Below are 20,804 nucleotides of genomic sequence, written 5' to 3' on the forward strand. Positions count from 1 at the left end.
TACATGCTTTGAGCATTAAGAAAAAGGAAAGAGAGCAAAATGAATTAACATTATGGTATAACAAAATGAAGAGGAGCTTCTTTAAAATAAACATCAAAAGATCCAACAGAAAATAAAATACAATTAAATTGTATCATTTGGCCTTCCTGTTTTGCAAATGTCATATGATATACACACAACCTCTTTCACAAGAGTTGTGGACATGTTTTCGACAGATCTTGGAAACCAACCAAGGCTTTACAAAAGTTACCACAAACAATTTGTGTAAAACAACAGATCCAAACTCGCAATGGAACAATATTACAGGCATTTCTTTGGTTTTGATATAACCACATCATATCAGGTACATCTTTGGTTTCTCATAGCTGCATGAATTTTGCCCAATCTAAAGTTAGGCCTTCAAACCCAAAGGGATGAGTAGGAACACAGTCTAGGACATGCAATGTTTTCCCTCCACTCACCAGGAGATAGGAATGAATATTGATATTATTGATGGTCTTGAACAAGAATAAGGCATAGGGAAGTAGATACTGTATGTGATTAACCATCCCTAAATGGTAGAACATGGGCTCCCAAGAAGCCCCAACAAGTCTCATCCTCCTCCTTATCACCAAAAAAAACAACCTCTGCCAGTTTGTAACATGAGACACCTGACACCATGACTTAATTAAGTGGCTTTAACACAGCTCATACAAAGATGCTCTGTCCTGACAACATCTTAATCCTGGGCAGAGCGCTGAGCTGCTGGCACTAATGAGCAGTAAATTACAATAGGATGGAGAGAGATCCAATTTATAAAGGCTTCAAAGGACTCACAGCTCATGAAGAACAAAGGGGCTTGTTTTTTTGTTAGGATTGCCCATGTTGTTGGTAAGAGGATCCCACTTTGACCTCCCTTATCTTCATCCCTACTCTAGGTGTCCCCCTGGGGTACAGGGATCATGGCTGCGACAGCATGGGGAAAGGCCCTTGAGACTGTGAGAATGTGCAGACCTGTACCTTTACCTCCGTCACTGCTCAATCTACTGTGGTTCTAGTAAGGATATCAGAAGCTTGTTCTCGTATGAACGGCGTGTGTGTGTGTGTGTGTGTGTGTGTGTGTGTGCATTTGAAAATGAGCTCACTTCGTCTCCAATGTTTTGTGAGTCAGTTTATTCAGACATGCCAAAATGGTTTGAGATGAAGCCAATTAAAGTCTGAGGTTTCAGTCGTTCTTCGTGCAGGTTAGTATCTTTGTCTGATATACAAAGAAACAAGATCTGCATAGCCACATAATGTGGGTTGGATTGACAAATGTGTGCCTTAGGTATTTTTTTCTCTCTCTGAAAGGAAAATCTGTGTACATAAAAGTTTATTATGATAATTGAATGTTTAGAACAGTGAAAAAAAATGAATATTTTTTTTGCGATGACTTTGGGGCCTTAAGGAGGCTGGGGGGGGGATCTTTAATCTTTATAAGTAATGTGATTGGTGAAATGAATGCTGAGATCTGTGGTTCTGATGGTGGAATATCATGAAAGTTTTTAGTGCATCTACGCTACATTGGAATACAAAATAATAACAATAGAAGTGTATTTTTTCATAATTTAGGAGCAATATATTACACAGATTCAAATTTTTATATTAAAACAACAAATGAACAAAATAGTTATATAAAAGAGAAGTTGGAGAGAATGCTAAATGATTTTGGGCATAAGTGAACATTTCCTTAAATTTGGCTCAAATAAATATAAAAAAGTAAACTGTGCTATCCAGTTCAACCATACTATACTAAAACAGTTTGCATACAGAATGAAAAAAAACACTGAGTGTACAAAACATTAACAACACCTTCCTAATATTGAGTTGCATGCACCCCCCCCCCCCCTTTGGCCTCAGAACAGCCTCAATTTGTCGGGCCATGGACTCTACCAGGTGTTGAAAGCGTTCCCATGTTGGAACGCTTGGCACCAATGCTTCCCACAGTTTTGTGAAGTTGGCTGGATGCCCTTTGGGTGGTGGACCATTCTTGATACACACTGGAAACTGTTGAGCGTGAAAAACCCAGCAATGTTGCAGTTCTTGACACAAACCGATGAGCCTACCACCATACCCCATTCAAAGGCACTTTCATATTTTGTCTTGCCAATTCACCCTCTGAATGGCACACATACACAATCCATGTCTTAATTGTCTCAAGGCCTAAAAAATCCTTCTTTAACCTGTCTCCTCCCCTTCATCTACACTGACTGAAGTGGATTTAACAAGTGACATCATTAAGGGATCATAGCTTTCACCTGGATTCAGCTGGTCAGTCTGTCATGGAAAGAGCAGGTATTCTTAATGTTTTGTACACTCAGTGTATATATCATAAGTAAAAATAAAGAAAACAGTCCAACAAACTAAAACAAAAGGAATCCATAAAATTCCTGCTTTAAAAAAAAAAAAAAAAATCTGCTAATGTCCTGTACAGTCTTCAAAATATCAGCTATTCTACTGCATAGATTATCAATACATTAACAACTTTACAGGGGAGCTTCACTCAGACATCAGTACATAATAGTACATTAAATTGTCAAGCAATGCAGAATTACTTTGAGACCATGTATTGTTTTTAATGACGTTTCATGGACTGAAGGGTGAATCTCCAAACCTCACACAAAATAAAAGCTTCAGAATCAACTGTTATGTTACATTAGCAATACAGCCACAAGCCATCTAGGGCAGTTTCTGAGACACTCGTGAAGCAAACATCATATTTGACCTCTATTATCACCTGACAGTGAAAGGCCGTTGAGGCAGTACAGTCACTGGTCTGGATGCTTAGCTTGTAATGCCAAGAAAGGTACTGTCATCTGAGGGAAAAGGATCATTTTGGTCGTGTTGGCTAGTTAACCACAATAGCACTAGCATTTTTTCAGTTCATCAGCTGCATAGAGTGAATGGCTATGAAGGTTTTGCCATTCATAGTCTTTGGTATGCATGTACCTGTTTTTCAAAAGATCCTGATATATTACTATGGCTTTTTGTTGTAACACCATAACATCTATTTACAGTTATTTTGCATTTCTTACTCATCAATTGAAAAGCATGAGATTTGTATGGTTTCAGAGCCTCAGAGAGTAGTCCCTGTCACAGTGCAGGATATACCCATGGCTTGCATAAAGGCAATCTCTGGCCATGGCATCCTGACAGACAGTGAATGTCTTTGGTCAACTAGGAAAAGGGTACGAAGCGAGTGCGCGAGAAATAAAATACAAACATGCAGCATTTCTTTTTGGGGGAGGATTCATCTTTTTTTGTTCGTTCATCTTCTTTACTCTCTCTTCTTTCTCCTGCATTTCCTCTAGCTGTCTGACAGTCAATAAGGCCTCCAGACAGACTCGTCCATGCGTCCAGAGCCGCTCATGGCCGTGGGGGAGTTGCTGTGGCTGCCGTCTGCCTCCACCCCCTCGCTCTGGTTGTTCAGGCCCTGGTTCATCAGGCTGTTGCCCCCTCCAGAGGCTGAGATTCCAGAGCAAGGCAGCAGGCGGGTGGGGGAACGCTCACCCCCGGTCCCGGCCGGGCCCACCATGGAGAACTGGTAGGAGCCGGACCCGGTGCCATAGTACAGGTGGTAGGGGGAGGAGTTGGACTGGAAGTGGCTGCCCTGGTTCTGGTTTCCAGGGTAGGGCGGGGGCAGGTAGGTGTGGTAGCGGGAGGAGGCGGACATGCCTGTCACACTGAGGCCTCCGATGCCCGTGCTGGAGGGGTTGGCTGAGTAGGTGAAGGCCCCTGGGTAGTGCATACGTGGGTCTGAGAAACGGGGGTCGGTCAGCGGGGACAGAGAAGGGAAGGTGGTCCTCTGGGGGAAGAGGTCAGCGGTGGGACCTGAGCGAGGGAGAGAGACACGACAGATTTGGTTTAGAAACTCCTGGCGCACATAGATCAAACTCATGGAAATGTTTCAGAGTCAAAGTGAGATAGGGACAGAGTTCCTTCCTTTGACAGGAAGCTGTAGTGAAGTACCACATCCCCAACTGACAGTGGGCTCTCCAGTCTACAACCCTGCAAACACTAGCTACAAGTAATAAACTGAGACATCAAGCTGTGACAGCACATCACCACACAGCTCTGTGAACCAGATGAAGTTATGAGTGTCCTCCCTCTCAGCCTTTAACATAGCCCTCCTACAGAACCCTACCAGCTGAACTAGAGTAATGTACAGGAACAGCGTTCTCTGTTGTTTGGAGGAATGAAAAGAGGTATTGTCAGAGCAGAGTGGTGCTTTGAGTAAACACTGATAGCTTGTTGTGCAGCGTGTGCTGTTGTGTAACTCCACATACCGTACATCAAACTGATGAGAGAGAACAGGAAACTAAAGAGGTAACCATCCCATTCAGACAAACAGAGGGAGGGAGAGGGAGAGATTTCTATGTATTTGTGTATTTTGTCAAAGTAATGCAAGCCGTCTCAATGTCACATTCTTGTCAGTGCTAAACTATCCTGAAGTGTGGTCACATAGGTAACACAGCACACAAAAGCCAGCTGTTTTGACTTAAATTTCACAGCCAAACATTCCCTGATTTATTCAACTGATCTTGCTCAAGGGTTTGACTCTGCAGTTTTTCTCGCTGGGATTTGGGGCAGCTCCTGTCACCAGCATATTTCCTTAAACACAACACCATACCGCCCCCAAAAAAACATGCATGACTGCAGGGTTAGGCTGATTTGGCAGTTCTTTCCAAATGTGTGTGTTTCAAGTTTTAATGTCACGTACAGTGAAATGCCTTTCTTGCCAGCTCTGACCCCAACAATGCACTAATCAATAAGAATGTAATACTAAAAATAACAAGAGAACAAAAACACACAAGAAATACAAATAAGAATACGAGAAAGTAAGTAAGCATACTATATACAGGGTCAGCCAGTTCGTTTGTGTGTGTCTCTCTCTACCATTGATTTGGTAGCTGGCTGTTTTGGCTACAGCATGCTGCCACCTACTGTACTGTAGTATCTGGGTTTGATAGGTACATACAGGGACAGATCCACATACCATGCATTGAATGTATGCACCTAGGCCTTCAGCTAGCCTACCTGTTGGATCAGTCAGGTAGAGAACCCATAAAGGCTCCACTTACAATTACCAATATTGACAACGGTGATTTTTCTTCTTCATTCCGTGTGATGTAGGCTTCTGTAAACCAATAAACTGACGTTTAATGTCTCTGTTAAACGGACTACCCTTGTATTTTAGTTGGGTTTTGACTGTCTCTATGCACACTCTCAGGACTCGACCCACTCACGCACACTGACACTCCAACACGCACATGACATGCACACACATTTATACTGACTCTACACACACACACACACCCTTCGTTTACGCTGCTACTAATCTGTTTATCCTGTATATAGCTTCTTACTTTCCCCTGTTTTTCAATTTGTACTTATTGTGTGGTTTCTGTTCTACGTTTTTTATTTTCAATACTACATTGAGTTTGCAAGAAAGGCATTTCACTGTACTTGTGCACGTGACATTAAACCTTAACTCTCTACTCGATCAGTTTCACTTCTTTTTGGCAGGCAATCAGGAATGAAGGTTTGCTCAGGGTGCGGCAGTCAATCACCTCTGAGAAAGTAGGCCAACGGGAGCCATAGAACACCTGACAACTGTCACTCATCTCTTAGGTCACGTCTCACGGTTTTCGTGTTACTGAAGCCATGGTTTTTGGAATAAGAAATATGTTTTATGACATTAAATATGTAGCATAGGCCTATATCTGAGACTTATGATGGCATTGTCATTTAGACTTTGTTATGGATTTTGGTTTTGCCAATACCCTTCCCATGCTCACCTGTGTTATCATTGGTAAGTCATCCCCCTCTTGCTATCCTACTGCAATGTAAATCATCCCGTTCCTTCCCTATATGCTGTTGCCCACAGTGTATTGATGTATAAAACATTAAGAACACCTGCTATTTCCATGACATAGTCTGACCAGGTGAATCCATGATCCCTTATTGATGTCACTTGTTAAATCCACTTCAATCAGTGTAGATGAAGATGTTAAATAAGGACTTTTAAGTCTTGAGGCAATTGAGACATGGATTGTGTGTGTGGGCCGTTCAGAGGGTGAATGGGCAAGACAAAAGATTGAAGTCTTTTAAGATTTAAGCACCTGTTTAAGTGTGTCGAGAACTGCAATGCTGCTAGGTTTTTTACACTCAACAGTTTCCTGTGTGTATCAAGAATGGTCCACCACCCAAAGGACATCTAGCCAACTTGACACAACTGTGGGAAGCATTGGAGACAACATGGGCCAGCATCCCTGTGGAACGCTTTCAACACCTTGTAGAGTCCATGCCCCGACGAATTGAGGCTGTTCTGAGGGCAAAAGGTGTTCCTAATGTATTGTAGAATCGGTGTATGTTTTAATCTAGATGTACATAGGGTAATGGGCTGGATGCTGATCTTGTCAGTAGAACTTTTTGTGGCCTGTAGCATGGTTGATTTTCTAGTACATAGGAAAGAATGGCATATGTGTACTGATGAATAGTTAGTTATTGGGTAAGGTGGGCATGCAGGTATGCATGTACGCTCTGGAATTTTATTGACTTCTTTGTCTTTTGCTGTGGCTTGGGAGAGCTCAACCTACATTGTGATTGTCAACAGGTGTGACATGGTTCCTTGCACCTGCCACGCACACAGCCCCCCCCCCCTGAACCTACTCATTTGTTTGTCTGATTCCACTGGATTTGGTTTGGATGGGCTCAGTGTTCCCACATGACTCTAGTATAAAATGTGGATTTGGATGGCAGAGAAAAGACAGGCTGTATTTGTGAAACAGCAAGCGCTTGCACGCCACAGCCCCGAGGGGGGAAGATGCTGAACTTGCGTGCCATAGTCTTGTTGAAATGTCTTTCCCCTACGTCTGGAGAATTGGGTCCATTTTCAGCAACAAAAAAATATGTTCCTTTGCAATTTCCACGGCTCCTGCTTTCTTTTCTCAAGAACACATTTATTTTCTGCAGTTGAAAATTTCTTCCTTTTCGGATGAAGGGGGGTTAGTGAGGAGGGTTGGGGGTGTTGTTTCTTTTTCCAGAGTCTACCAGGCACCAGAGTCGGGCCCCGTATCTGATTTCACGCAAAGAAAATCCAAACCTTCAGCTGCTGTTGATTCAGTATAAGTGGAGTCGGCCCACTAATTCCTACCGGACTCCCAAAAAGCTCCCTTTCTCTCTCTCCCCCTCTCTGTCTCTCTCTGTCTCTGTCTCCCTGATAAATATAGGCTTCAGGGTGGAGCCTGTATCTGTGGCACGGGGACTTGATGGCTCTGGCGGCTTTGGCCCACCCCACACATGATCTCTATTTAATTGTCGCCAGTGGAAACGTGTTGACTAAATTGCGGCGGGGAGAGGCTCCTGTATTTTGTCAGGGGAAACTCAACTGGACACTTATCACAACACCTTAATGGGGTTGAGTCCCGTCACAACCTTGGCGGTGGGCCAGCCAGTCACCACCACTGTTTACCTCTCAGCAGCTCAGCTGCTCCCTCTAGAGGAGACGGGTAGATCAGCAACTCTCTACTCACACACAGAACCACAGTTTTGCAATCTTCTGTTAGCTACCCTGATCTACACACAGCCCCTCCTCATCTCTCTGCCAGCTAATTATAGGCTGAGGCTCTGCGGCTCCGGGGCTCTGGGGCTGTGGTAACAGCGGGGCTGTGGGTACAGGGGAGGAGGAGTGTTGGATCTTTGGTCCTGATGCGGCCTAGCTGGTAGCAGCGGCCCACCCAACACATGATCTCCATTAGGCTCAGCTGAAACGTGTTGACTAAATTGCAGGGACAGGAGAGGGGATGGACCCCAGAGGGCTAGTTGGTGCGGCCCGCCGTCTGTGATGTTCCCACTCTAAAAGGGGTGGCGGCTGGGAATCAAGTTTTTTTTAATAGAGAACACATTGTTCTAGCGCGCTCCTTTTTTTCCTTCACTCTCCTCTCTCTCTCGCTCCCTTGCTTGTGTGCACGTTCCCATATTGAGTTCTGCCACACCGCAGGAGCGGGGGAAATCTCTGTCTCTCTCGCTTGCTCTCTGAGGTCCACTAGTCCACAGTCAAGCGTGTAACCCAGATATGGAGGGAGGTTTGCCTCATTTGCTTACAGGAGAAACTGATTTTGGTTGTTAACATAAGGGCGAGCTGAGTTCGCCAGCGAGGTGTGTGAATGTGTGGGGGGGGGGGGGGGGGGGGGGGGATGCAAATCCAGGCCCTCACCTGTGAAATGTTTACTCAGGCTGAATGCAAACTGTGACGAGCAGTGTCCAGGGAATGGTGTCTCAGGCAAATAAGTGGAGGGGTGGGAAAGAGGGAGAAAACAGACCAGTCTGGCCCAGAGAGAGAGAGATGGAGAGAGAGATCTCTTCTCCTTTCATCTCCTTCCCTCAGACCGCAGCCAGAGAGGAGTGACTGTCCCATGCTTCCCAGACCATCACTGATTTAAGAGTAGATTAGATTTTTTGTTGATGAGTTGTGAGAATGAAAAGTTGTTACGAATGCTGAGTGAGATCTTGATCAAACGCTGCAAGAATAGTCAAAGTTTGGCCAAGAAATACATTGCCAGGGAAATAATGTTGGTCCACAAGCCAAAGAATAGGAGACACAAATGAACACAAATGATCCTTAGATGTTTGTTTAAGCGCTCAGGCCTTGGGGTTGGAGCTTCGCATCTGATGCAAATAGCCTTCACCTCTTACCGTGGCTCTTCTGAACTAGAACAACACGGTCAACAACCCCAAAGCCCTCTCCATTGCAGCCACTGTAGCATGTGAGCCCAGCAGGTTTTGCATGGCTCTACCTATCACTAGCAACACGATTGAGGCATTAGGGTGTTTGTGATGATACAACACCAAGATGTTCCTTATGCATCAATGAACCAGATGTGATTTATGAGTTTGTTAACTAAATCAACTGTTGTTTCCTACTATGACTTATTATTATTTGACCAGGTAAATTGACTGAGAACACATTCTCATTTACAGCAACAACCTGGGGAATAGTTACAGTGGAGAGGAATGAGCCAATTGTAAGCTGGGGATGATTAGGTGACCACAAGGGACAGATTGGGAATTTAGCCAGGACACCAGGGTTACCACCCTTACTCTTACAATAAGTGCCATGGGATCTTAAGTGACCACAGAGAGTCAGGACACCCATTTAACATCCCATCTGAAAGACAGCACCCTACACAGGGCAATGTCCCCAATCACCGCCCTGGGGCATTTTTTTAGACCAGAGGAAAAGGTGCCTCCTACTGGCCCTCCAACACCACTTCCAGCAGCATCTGGACTCCCATCCAGGACCAAACCTGCGTAGCTTCAGAAGCAAGCCAGCAGTTGAATGCAGAGTGGTATGCTGCTGGCCAATGAGTTCTGGCCAGGTGGCATGTGCACTCTTCGATATTATTGTTGATCGTAATAGTTCAAAAATCTCTGTCTCTCTGGAATTGGATATGAAGTTCATGATTAGACATTAGGACTTCTCCCCACTACCGTTAGTCCCCATCAAACGGCAATTCCACTTTTCACACCCTAGTGAGTATTTTGTTCTGAAGTGAATATCTGTCAAGGGAATGTCTCGCTCGCGTAGTGTCAAAAGTAAATATGTCAATCTATACATTCCATCTCTGCGTACATTCCATCTTCTAGTCATTGAAAAATTATGAAACTGCTGCATTGTGTTTGGAAATCACTGACAGTCACATCTAAAGTCTGTTTTACAACGGGGGCTTTCTCTTATCAAACCTTTTGAAAACCATGATTTTCCAACAAGCCTAATTGATGAGTCATACAGAAGGGGCTTAGTATGAGGATCATCAAGGAGTAACATTGAATGGTGTGTAAGCAGATGACTCAGCAGGTCTGGTGCAGTGTGCTTCGGTGGTTTCTGGGAAGAGAACGGGTGGGTGGCTGTGGGGCAGGAGAAGAAGAGTGCCAAAACACCAGGGAGGGAGGGAGGAAGGGGGTGTTTTGGAATGTTCTGGGATCCAGAGCTCTGAAGGCAAACCAAAACGCATTCCCCAAAATGTCACAACGAGTGGAACGCCCATTGCATATCCTTCGTCCCAGCTCTTCCATTATCTCTATATTAATTCCACCTTGTCAAAGAGATGATTGACTGACTATTGATATGAAGCAGAGTGTCTTAATTGTTGTTCTCAGCTACTCCTGAAGATGTTGGATAGTGTGAATTGGCTAGGGTAATGTTGTGTATGTAGTCCAAGCCTCCTCAATCATCCCCTCTCTGTACATTTCATGCCTGTTTTCTCAGACTAGTAATTATGGCCATCTCTTATTGCTCACCACGCCTCTCGTACTGCTCAGTGATTGGGCCTGGCATGTTATGATTAAGCCTCAGAAACAAACAAACAACACAAGCAAACATCTTTCCCATATAGGCCTGCACAGAGATATGACTCACGCTGAAATGCACCTAAAACCGGGGTCATATAAGCAGAGCAGAATACTTGTTCACTTCCTACCGCTGTGCGAGGGTGTGTGAATGAGAGAGGCCGAAAGAAAAGAGAACAAAACAAAAAAAACGAGCGACAACAATAGAGAGAAAGCACAAGTGAGAAGTAAGGCGACGTAGAGCAGTTTGGGATAGGGGCCCCAGGTAGAGTAGATATAATATCTCTCTTACTTGACCATCTGAGGTCGTCCTCCACCTTGCATGTCTTCAGAGTTGGTGGGTCAATCTGGTCAGACCACAGGGCTGCAATGGACATAGATAGTATGTGTTAATGAAGGAGAATTTAGACATGACACTAGCCTGACACTACTGTAGTCTGGGCAGGTATGACAACGACCTCATTACATGAGTGTTTCTCATTCTGATGCACAGTAGAAGTGCAAGAGGATTAGAGAGAATTGTTTCCGGTTATGATTCTGTAGGTTCTGTGCATGTACTGTGTTTGAGTGCAGATCTCTTCAATGCCCTATAAAAAGCCAGCAACATGTCAAAGCTATCGGAGTGTGGTGGTTTGGCTGTCTACCTGTGACAGGCTTGCCTGTGCTGACTGAGCAGAGAGGAGGGCAGAAGGGGAGCTCTCACTGGAGTGAGACTCGAGAGAGGGCTTGGGAAAACAGGGCTGAGGGGCTGATGGAGCTAACAGAGATATTTTGGTTTCTCAGGGGTCTGGGAGGAGGAGGTGTGAGGCCTTTGTTGGCCTGTCCAGTCAGCCTGTCAGGGAGAGAAGAATCCTTACAAGCGCAGCGCGTGAGACCCTGGTTCACACTCAATGGCCACACCGCAGGAAGCTGACAATTTGACATGCAAAGAGTGTTAGTTTGCTCTCGGACAGAGATAGGGCAATTGTTACAAGCCAAACTGTACGAATGAACCGTGGACCTCAAACACACATGCTTTTACTTGTACACGCACACTCATGCCCACACATTCTTAAAAAACCACTAGTCCATATACAGATTCAGACATACTGATAGCAGAGAAACTGTTAGACGTTGGCAGTCATATACTGTATCTCCTGTTATGAACAAAAATATAAATGCAACAATTTCACCGATTTTAATGAGTTACAGTTAAAATAAGGAAATCAGTCAATTGAAATGAATAAATTAGGTCCTAATCTATTTATTTCACATGACTGGGCAGGCCCACCCACTTGGGAGCCAGGCACACCCACTGGGGAGCCAGGCTCAGCCAATCAGAATTACAGACAAAAATACTTGTCAGTTTTATCAGCTGTCCGAGTGGCTGGTCTCAGACGATCCCGCAAGTGAAGAAGCCTGATGTGGAAGTCCTGGGGCTGGCATGGTGACACGTGGTCTGCAGTTGTGAGGCCGGTTGGACGTACTCCCAAATTCTCTAAAACAACGTTGGAGGCGGCTTATGGTAGAGAAATGGACATATAATTCTCTGGCAACATCTCTGGTGGACATTCCTGCAGTCAGCATGCCAATTGCCACTCCCTCAAAACTTGAGACATCTGTGACGTTGTGTGACAAAACTGCACATTTTAAAGTGGCCTTTTATTGTCCCCAGCACAAGGTGCACCTGTGTAAGGATCATGCTGTTTAATCAGCTACTTGATATGCCACACCTGTCAGGGGGATGGATTATCTTGGCAAAAGAGAAATGCTCACTAACAGGGATGTAAACAAATTTGTGCACAAAATGTAAGAGAAATAAGATTTTTGTGGGGTATGGACAATTTCTGGGATATTTTATTTAAGCCCCTGTAAACATGGGACCAACACTTTATATGTTGCGTTTGTATTTTTGTTCAGTATACTGCAACTCTAAAATGTGCAGTTTTTTCACACAACACAATGCCACAGATGTCTCAAGTTTTGAGAGAGCGTGCAATTGTCATGCTGACTGCAGGAATGTCCTCCAGAGCTGTTGCCAGAGAACTGAATGTTAAATTCTCTACCATAAGCTGCCTCCAACGTCGTTTTAGAGAATTTGGCAGTACATCCAACCAGACCACGTGTATGGCGTCATGTGGGCAACCGGTTTGGGGATGTCAACGTTGTAAACAGAGTGCCCTATGGTGGCAGTGGGGTTATGGTATGGGCAGGCATAAGCTATGGACAACGAACACAATTGCATTTTATCGATGGCAATTTGAATGCACAGAGATACTGTGATCAGATCCTGAGGCCCATTGTCTCGCTATTCATCTGCTGCCATCACTTCATGTTTCAGCATGATAATGCACGGCCTTATGTCGCAAGGATATTTACACAATTCCTGTGAGCTGAAAATGTCCCAGCTCTTCCATGGCCTGCATACTCACCAGACATGTCATCCATTGAGCATGTGTGGGATGCTCTGGGTCGACGTGTACAACAGCGTGTTCCAGTTCCCGTCAATATCCAGCAACTTTACACAGCCATTGAAGAGGAGTGGGACAACATTCCACAGGCCACAATCAACAGCCTGATCAACGCTATGATGTGTCACTCTGCATTAAACAAATGGTGGTCACACCACATACTGACTGGTTTTCTGAATCACTCCCAAACCTTTTTCTAAAGGTACTGTATCTGTGACCAACAGATGCATATCTGTATTCCCAGTCACGTGAAATCCATAGATTAGGACCTAATGCATTTATTCCAATTGACTGATTTCCTCATATGAACTGTAACTGTAACTCAGTAAAATCGTTGAAATTGTTGGCTGTTGCGTTTACATTTTTGTTCAGTATACTTATATTGCAGTTTTGACATGAACATACAGTAACTAAGGCCTGGAGAGTTCCTGGTCATGTCCCTGTCCCTAGCCGGGCTACAGTAACACTACACTATAGTATGAGCTGAGGAACAACATCCTAACCGCTATATTAGCAGTTGTGATCCTGACCTTGAGAGGGGCCAGGAACAGGGGGAGGAGGGGGATGTTCACCTATGCCCACACTGGGCCCAGGCTGGCTGGGGTTGGGGTGTGTAAAAGCTCTCTCACCCCCGGAGCTAGTCTACTTCCTCTCCAAAGGCCCGGATCAGCACTTAGCCTCTGAGAGGTCCCGCGCTTCGCCCCACAATGGGAAATTCTTACACATAAATGGGGTTATTCAGAAAGGCTTCGAAGCAGCTGGTGCGATCCGCTCAAGAAAATAAACATTTCCTTCAAATATTTTGATTGGCTGGTGGACAACATCAATACCAGCGGCACAGATTACCCCTGTTAATATGAGTCTCAGCCCCCTGGGTGGGGATAGAGATTGGGGGAAGGGGGTATGTGCATTAGGGGTAGAAGACGACGGCCGCGTCACAAATATGAACGTTTTTGGGGTGCCATCAGTGATGGCTGGGAAGACACAAATAAACACATACTCTGCTTTTTGAAGTGCATTTGGAGATGAAAGGGCCAAAATGGCGTCTGTCCACATGACTCCGGATTCGGCAGCGCCTCAGAGACATGTAATGCGCCTGTCGTAATGAAGCGTGTCATTGAGACACAGTGAATGCTGGGCCTTGTGCTGGCTTCCTGTTTCGCTTAGGCCCTAGGCGTCACCACGGAGAGATAGAATGTGAGAGGGGGAGAGAGAGAGAGAGAGAGAGAGAGAAAGCGAGAGAGACGCCAGCGAGGAAGGGAGAGGGAGCGAGCGTGTTAGAGAGCGAGTGAGAGGGGAGGAACATGGCCTTGGCTCAGCTATGTGGGACATTTGATATGTCTTTTGAGCCCTCACTTAAACATGAGTAAAAACAAACACATCGACTGAAAAATCCTATGTTCTATTTGAGAGCCCCCTGCCCTGCCTCCCTTTCCCCTCTCCTCAGACTCAATAGAGACTGTTCATTGCGCACATGTAGTTTCTGTAATTGCTGAAATGTAAAGCTCGACCCGGCTCTGATGTTAAATTATAACTAACACAAACAGTTGAGTCTGGGAAAAAAAGCTCTCTTTTCTCTTTTTCCAGCTTACTGTTTAGAGATGGCTTCAAAAGAGTTTTTTTTTTAAATTGGAGAACAAAAACATTTTCAGTTTGAATAATTCAGATCTAACTAAGGTCACAAAAACAGAGTAACCACAAGTGCAGCTCTTAGGCACCATAACAAATAAACCCCATGGCGACCATTGATATATTATGTAAATACAGCGCTGGAGAAGTAAAACAGAATCCCTCGTTGCTGGTCTGGATTCCCGCTAGTTTTGGTTGCATTTGGCCTGAGAGCTCCTTTCCTGTATGGGTTTGGCACGGACCAGCATGCATTGCTGCCCAAATGGAGCTTGGAGCCAACAGCATCTCCACCAGGCTCACAGCATGGCCACCTCTCTCTGGTCTTGTCCTGACAGACAGTCAATGACCCACAAACCAACACAATAACCTAGTAAGCACATCTGGTACTAAACAGAGACATGGAGGCACGATGCTTTGACCTTTCCCTCTATAAGCATGTGCTATGTGCCCGGCTGCATGTTCCAGGGACTGGCATACTTGTGTCTTACAGTGACTCTTTGTTGGTTATAATTGGTTGATAATGTCCTGCTGGGTGTTAGAGTGGTTTTGAGGTTTGAGGTAGACACAGATCCAGGATCAGATTACCCAACTCCACATCCTAACATTTACCATTAGAAGGATTAAATAATATCTGACCCTGGACTAGCGGTTAGGGGCTCTGGGTCTGATCAGGGCTGTTAGTGGTAGACTGGAGCAGGCATTCGCTTGGGGGGCCAGCCGGCTTGTTTATGTGGAGTAAACAGTGTGGTCACTGTGGACAGGAGAGGAGGGGTAGGACCTCCCTCTAGCTAGCAGGACTTTCACAACCAGAGAGAATCCGGGATAGATTCACCTGTTTGACCTTTCACCACAGCAGAACTGCTGCAGATGTATGCCATTGGAAGATTTGTGGTTTATTGGTGGAGTATCTACGGTAACCACCAGTAAATTGTTTTATTTTGACCCCTGCTATTTTGTAACCTATACCATACAGGTGTCACGGCTTAGCATTCGACCTTGTGAACAGTATTATATAATTAATACAACTAGAGTGTGCTGTATCACTCACAGCCAACACACACACACACACACACACACCACAAGTTTATTGGGCCCTCATCAAAGCAGTGGAGCACTTGACTAGATGGCCGAAAGGTATGCTAGTATCTGATATTCATCTCCAGTCAGAAAAACACAGGTGTTGGAACAAATAGCATGTTAAATGATACTACCTCAAAAGGCAAAATACTTTCTTTTGGATGATTCAATTGCTGCTGTCTTTTTTTCTTAAAACACATTTAAGTTAAAAGAGCAACTTTGTTCTGGCGATCTTGTTTAGTTTAGTCTCCTTTTCAAAAGGGAAAGAGGAAAACTGAAATCAGGATTATTTCTGTAGCGTCCCGTTGAGATCAAATATTTTTTCCATTTAATCTTAACATCTTTGTCTGGCTGGTAAGACTGGAATGAGCTGTAGACTTTATACCCAGGGTGTGTTAAGGAGATGGCATTCTCTAAAAATCATTAAAACACACAAACACACACCACACACCAGAGTAAACCAGAATAACAATTTTGTTGTCGATTGTCTGAGTGTGAGATTTGCTTGACTGCCCTGGCAGAGCCACACACACAGCTCCCCACACGCCCTCCCGTAGGTTCATTCCTCACGGCAGCCTCACCTGTGGTCACGGCTGAACAAAAACAAGCGGCTAGCCGAGCAAGCGCAGTGTCTGCCAGGGCTTGAATCCTGTCACTGCATGCGCTGTAATGAGCTCTTAATTATCCTGGCTGTCTAGAGCGCTAGCAGAGCTTGCAACATTGGCACGTAACTGTGTGAGTGGTGTGTGTTTGTTAGAACATACTGTGTGTGTGCGTGTTTGTTACCACATACTGTGTGTGTGTGTGTGTGTACGTCTGAGAATCCCACCCAGCGTTTAGCTTTAGTTGACAACAAAACTCTGTCTCTGTTTCATGGCTCAGACAACAATATGAAGCGAAGGGCTTCATTAGGAGATGATATTGTATTTTCTCACGTTGTCGTCAGCTGGAAAGTCCAGGTTTATGTGTGGATAATGGAAAACATTTTTTTTTGCAACAGCAAGATGGGAATCAATGTAATTATAAAGTGTTGACGCTCACTCATCTATTACCCTGTGATCCTCCGCAAAATACAACTCTGCCTGCGACGACTGCCAAAAGCAGAGGCGTGTGTCGTGTTTATATGTAAATACATCCCTGTTTCCAAATGTATTTATTACAAAAGGTACTATTTTAGTTTGAGCTGGGTTTGTAGTTGTGTGTTGTCTAAGCTGGCATGGAGATGCCCAGGTTTATATGTCACTGGGTAGCTGAGAGGAGGGCGAATGTGTCTTCATTGTTATTGAATTATTTTAGCACTAGCCCTGAGCTATAAAGTCGTGATGGTAATATCAGAGATTAAGGTGTGTGGTTTTACAGTCCTCCACGCACGCATGCACGCACACAGAGATACAGAGACACAGACAGACACACACTCTTCAGAGAGGGCCCCTAGCACCTGCAGGTGTTGTGTGGAATCAGTTTGGAGCTCTATACCTCTCATCCCTGGCGGCTCTGAGCCACATTAATGTGTTGTGTCTATGTTGGAGGTGTGTGTTTGTGTGTGGGGGGTTGTGCATATATATACGCCCCACGTGTTTGTGAGCGTGCTGTGTGTGTGTGTGTGTGTGTGTGTGTGTGTGTTCAACTGGTGCAGGTCTTTGAGATCTGACAGGCCTATGAAGAGGTAATTCCTGCCCTAATCCTCCTGCAGCTATGCAGACAAGTACAGAGCCTTTCTTCACATGCCATCCCAGCATTGTCTGTACACCTCTCCTGCTAGACAGTTTGGAGATATTAAGAAATCCCTTATGGATAAGTCCCTCTGGATAAGCTTACCTGCCATGGCCCTTCCATTGGCAGACAACACGCAGTAAAGTACAGAACCCAAACTTAATATCATGAAATATATATTGTATCTCTGTCTAACTGCCAACTAATCCTGGTCCTACTGGTCCACAGCACTGGCAGATGATTTTCCTTGGCCATGTTCAGTACATTACATGGCACTTATAGAGGAACAACAACATCAGTTAAACTAAGTCCAAGCTGGTGCTGATAACCACAGTTGTGTAAGCTGAGCTGTACGATAGGTAGGTCCACAGTGGTGAGTCAGGAGCACAAGGCTAAACCCCATGAGAGATACACTTCCACCCACAGATAGCAAAACACTCCTAAACACACTGATAGAGACTCATTAACTGGGAAGTAGCCTTACTCTGTCTGTCAGCCTTAACCCCCTGCATGAGAACTAGGGAGTGGGTGGGAGAGGACAGCGTGTATGTGTGTGTGCCTCGTGTGTGTTTGTGTCTGTATGTCTGTTCGTGTTTTGTCTGCACACATCCAGACATGCCATCACGTTAAGAAGCTCTGACACACAGTACCAGTCAAAAGGTTGTACACACCTACTCATTCCAGGGGTTCTTTTTTTTACTATTTTCTACATTGTAGAATAATAGTGAAGACATCAAAACTATTAAATAACACATATGGAATCATGTAGTAACCAAAAAAGTGGTAAACAAATCAAAATATATTTTATATTTGAGATTCTTCAAAGTAGCCACCCTTTGCCTTGATGACAGCTTTGCACATTCTTGGCATTCTCTCAACCAGCTTCATGAGGTGCCTTGTTTAAAGTTAATTTGAGGAATTATTTCCTCAATGTGTTTGGGCCAATCAGTTGTGTTGTGACAATGTAGGGGTGGTATACAGAAGATAGCCCTATGTATGGCAAAGAGAAATGACAGTCCATCATTACTTTAAGACATGAAGGTCATTCAATATGGAACATTTCAAGAACGTTGAAAGTTTCCTCAAGTGCAGTCGCAAAAACCATTAAGCGCTATCATGAAACTGTCTCATGAGGACCACTACAGGAAAGGAAGACCCAGAGTTACCTCTGCTGCAGAGGATAATAAATTCATTAGAGTTAACTGCACCTCAGATTGCAGCCCAAATAAATGCTTCACAGAGTTCAAGTATCAGACACATCTCAACATCAACTGTTCAGAGGAGACTGTGTGAATCAGGCCTTAATGGTTAAATTGCCACAAAGAAACCACTACTAAAGGACACCAATAAGAATATACTTTCTTGGGCCAAGAATCACAAGCAATGGAGATTAGGCTGGTGGAAATCTGTCCTTTGGTCTGATGAGTCAAAATGTGAGATTTTTGGTTCCAACCGCCATGTCTTGGTGAGACGCAAAGTAGGTGAACGGATGATCTCCGCATGTGTGGTTTCCACCATGAAGCATGGAGGAGGAGGTGTGATAGTGTGGGGGTGCTTTGCTGGTGACCCTGTCAGTGATTTATTTAGAATTCAAGGCACACTTAACCAGCATGGCTACCACAGCTTTCTGCAGCGATATGCCATCCCATCTGGTTTGCGCATAGTGGGACTATCATTTGTTTTTCAACAGGACAATGACCCAAAACACACCTCCTGGCTATGTAAGGGCTATTTGACCAAGGAGAGTGATGGGGTGCTGCATCAGATGACCTGGCCTCCACAATCACCCGACCTCAACCCGATTAAGATGGTTTGGGATGAGTTGGACCATAGAGTGAAGGAAAAACAGCCAACAAGTGCTCAGTATATGTGGGAACTCGTTCAAGACTGTTGGAAAAGCATTCCAGGTGAAGCTGGTTTAAAGCATGCCAAGAGTGTGCAAAGCCATCAAGGCAAATGGAAAAGAATCTAAAAGAAGAAGAATCTAAAATATCAAATATATTTGAATTTGTTGAACATTTTTTGGTTACTACCTGATTCCATATGTGTTAATTCAAAGTTTTGATGTCTTCACTATTATTCTACAATGTAGAAAATAGTACAAATAAAGAAACCCTTAAATGAGCAGGTGTGTCCAAACCTTTGACTGGTACTGTATGTCTGAGAGCGAACTTCCACCCACGTACCCTCTCTCCCCTAAGACACACACACCTCCTTCCCCCTGTCTCCATTGCAGATCTGCCCTGTTGTGCCAGTCAGTCTGAGACTGACGTGATTGCGGAGGAAGCGGGCGGCTGTGAGATTCCTGAGGCTGTAGAGTGGTGTGGTGAACCAGCTCCAGCCCCAGTGCCTTGGCCAGGCTGTTTGGCAGTGATCAGGTTGCCACCTGGCCCCAGACTGGACCCTGTGACCGATGCAGGGCATCCGGGGACAGAGCTGGCATGAGTGAGCGGCCCCTGCCAGTAAATGTACTGGACCCTCCCCCGGGTCTGGGATCTCATATCAGTAGGGAGGGTTGTACTCAACCTGGGGCTTCAGCCTGCCACATACAGGCTAACTCAGCCCCTAAAGTGAGAACAACACCGTCAGTTCATTATGTGTCACAGTCAGACCATGCAGGCTAACTCAGCTCATAACACCACAGCCATGAGCTGTTCACTCCCTTACCGTCAGGGCAGATGATATTGGAGCATGAGGTCTGATACAGGCTCAGAGACAGTTTCAGAGACAGAACTGGACTGACCAACTGGACAACCTGGACTGACCCCTGACTCTCTACACCTTAGCAAGCATTCACACACACATAAACTCCTGTATTATACTTATTCCAAAAGGTTTACTCTACTGAGCCATTTACTTTATGTTCCTATTCTTATCTTTTATTATTTCTTAATGTTGTTTCATTGTCCAGAAGGAAGCTGCAAGTAACCATTTACTTGTAGTGTATACCATGTGTATCCTGTACATACGACTTATAAAACTTGAAACTGATAGCAAAGTCAGCTCTCACTGTCGGCAGGGATAAGCATTTGTACCGCTAACCCCTATATACAGGGCTGTAGCAGAAGGTGGAGTGTTTTGTGATGAGTGAGCAACACTGACTTGGGACAGACGGTGTGAGTGAGTCAGTGTGATAGTTGTTCCTGTCTGGTCAGCGGCCCTACCTTGTATCTGGGACTGGGTAGAGGGCCCCAGGTGGCTCTGGTGCATGGGCCGGGGCTGGGGGTTACCAGGCCCCATCCTCAGGCTGGCCCGCTGGTAGCGCTCAATCTCTGTCAGCCTATCAGAGAACTGCATCTTCTGGGGGTCCTCCATCTTCACCCTGTGTCCTGAAAGAGAGCGAGAGAGGGAGAGAAAAAGAGAGTGAGAGGAGAGCCAAGTTACCACCTACACAGCCGGGAAATCATGGCTCTTTATTCGTTTTTCCCCAGCGGTACCAAATGGTCAAAAATAGTAAAAGCAATAACACATCCAAATGTTAGGTCTGCAGTAATATTTGAGTTTTATTTCCTAACCCTGTCCATGGGCACCAGCAGTTTACAGCTTATTACGTTTTGTGAGGGTTTG

General features: G+C 44.9%; 1 protein-coding gene across 4 annotated transcripts in view; it reads right to left on the minus strand.

The window, feature by feature from the left end:
• Window positions 1-2,417: 2,417 nt before the first annotated feature.
• The window catches only part of runx3 (RUNX family transcription factor 3), a 70,317-nt gene continuing 51,930 nt past the window's right edge, over window positions 2,418-20,804 (minus strand). For 2 of the 4 annotated variants that reach the window (XM_036962234.1, XM_036962235.1), the window contains exons 6-8: window positions 20,402-20,566; window positions 10,661-10,732; window positions 2,418-3,849 (exon numbers count right to left, since the gene is read on the minus strand). In XM_036962234.1, coding sequence (XP_036818129.1) covers window positions 3,341-3,849; window positions 10,661-10,732; window positions 20,402-20,566 — 746 coding nt within the window. In that variant the 3' untranslated portion in view covers window positions 2,418-3,340. The remainder of the gene's footprint in view (window positions 3,850-10,660; window positions 10,733-20,401; window positions 20,567-20,804) is intronic. The other 2 variants (XM_036962236.1, XM_036962237.1) reach the window with 1 other exon arrangement.

This window comes from Oncorhynchus mykiss, chromosome 25 (genome assembly GCF_013265735.2).
Source record: "Oncorhynchus mykiss isolate Arlee chromosome 25, USDA_OmykA_1.1, whole genome shotgun sequence".
In the NCBI taxonomy this organism is placed as follows: Eukaryota; Metazoa; Chordata; class Actinopteri; order Salmoniformes; family Salmonidae; genus Oncorhynchus; species Oncorhynchus mykiss.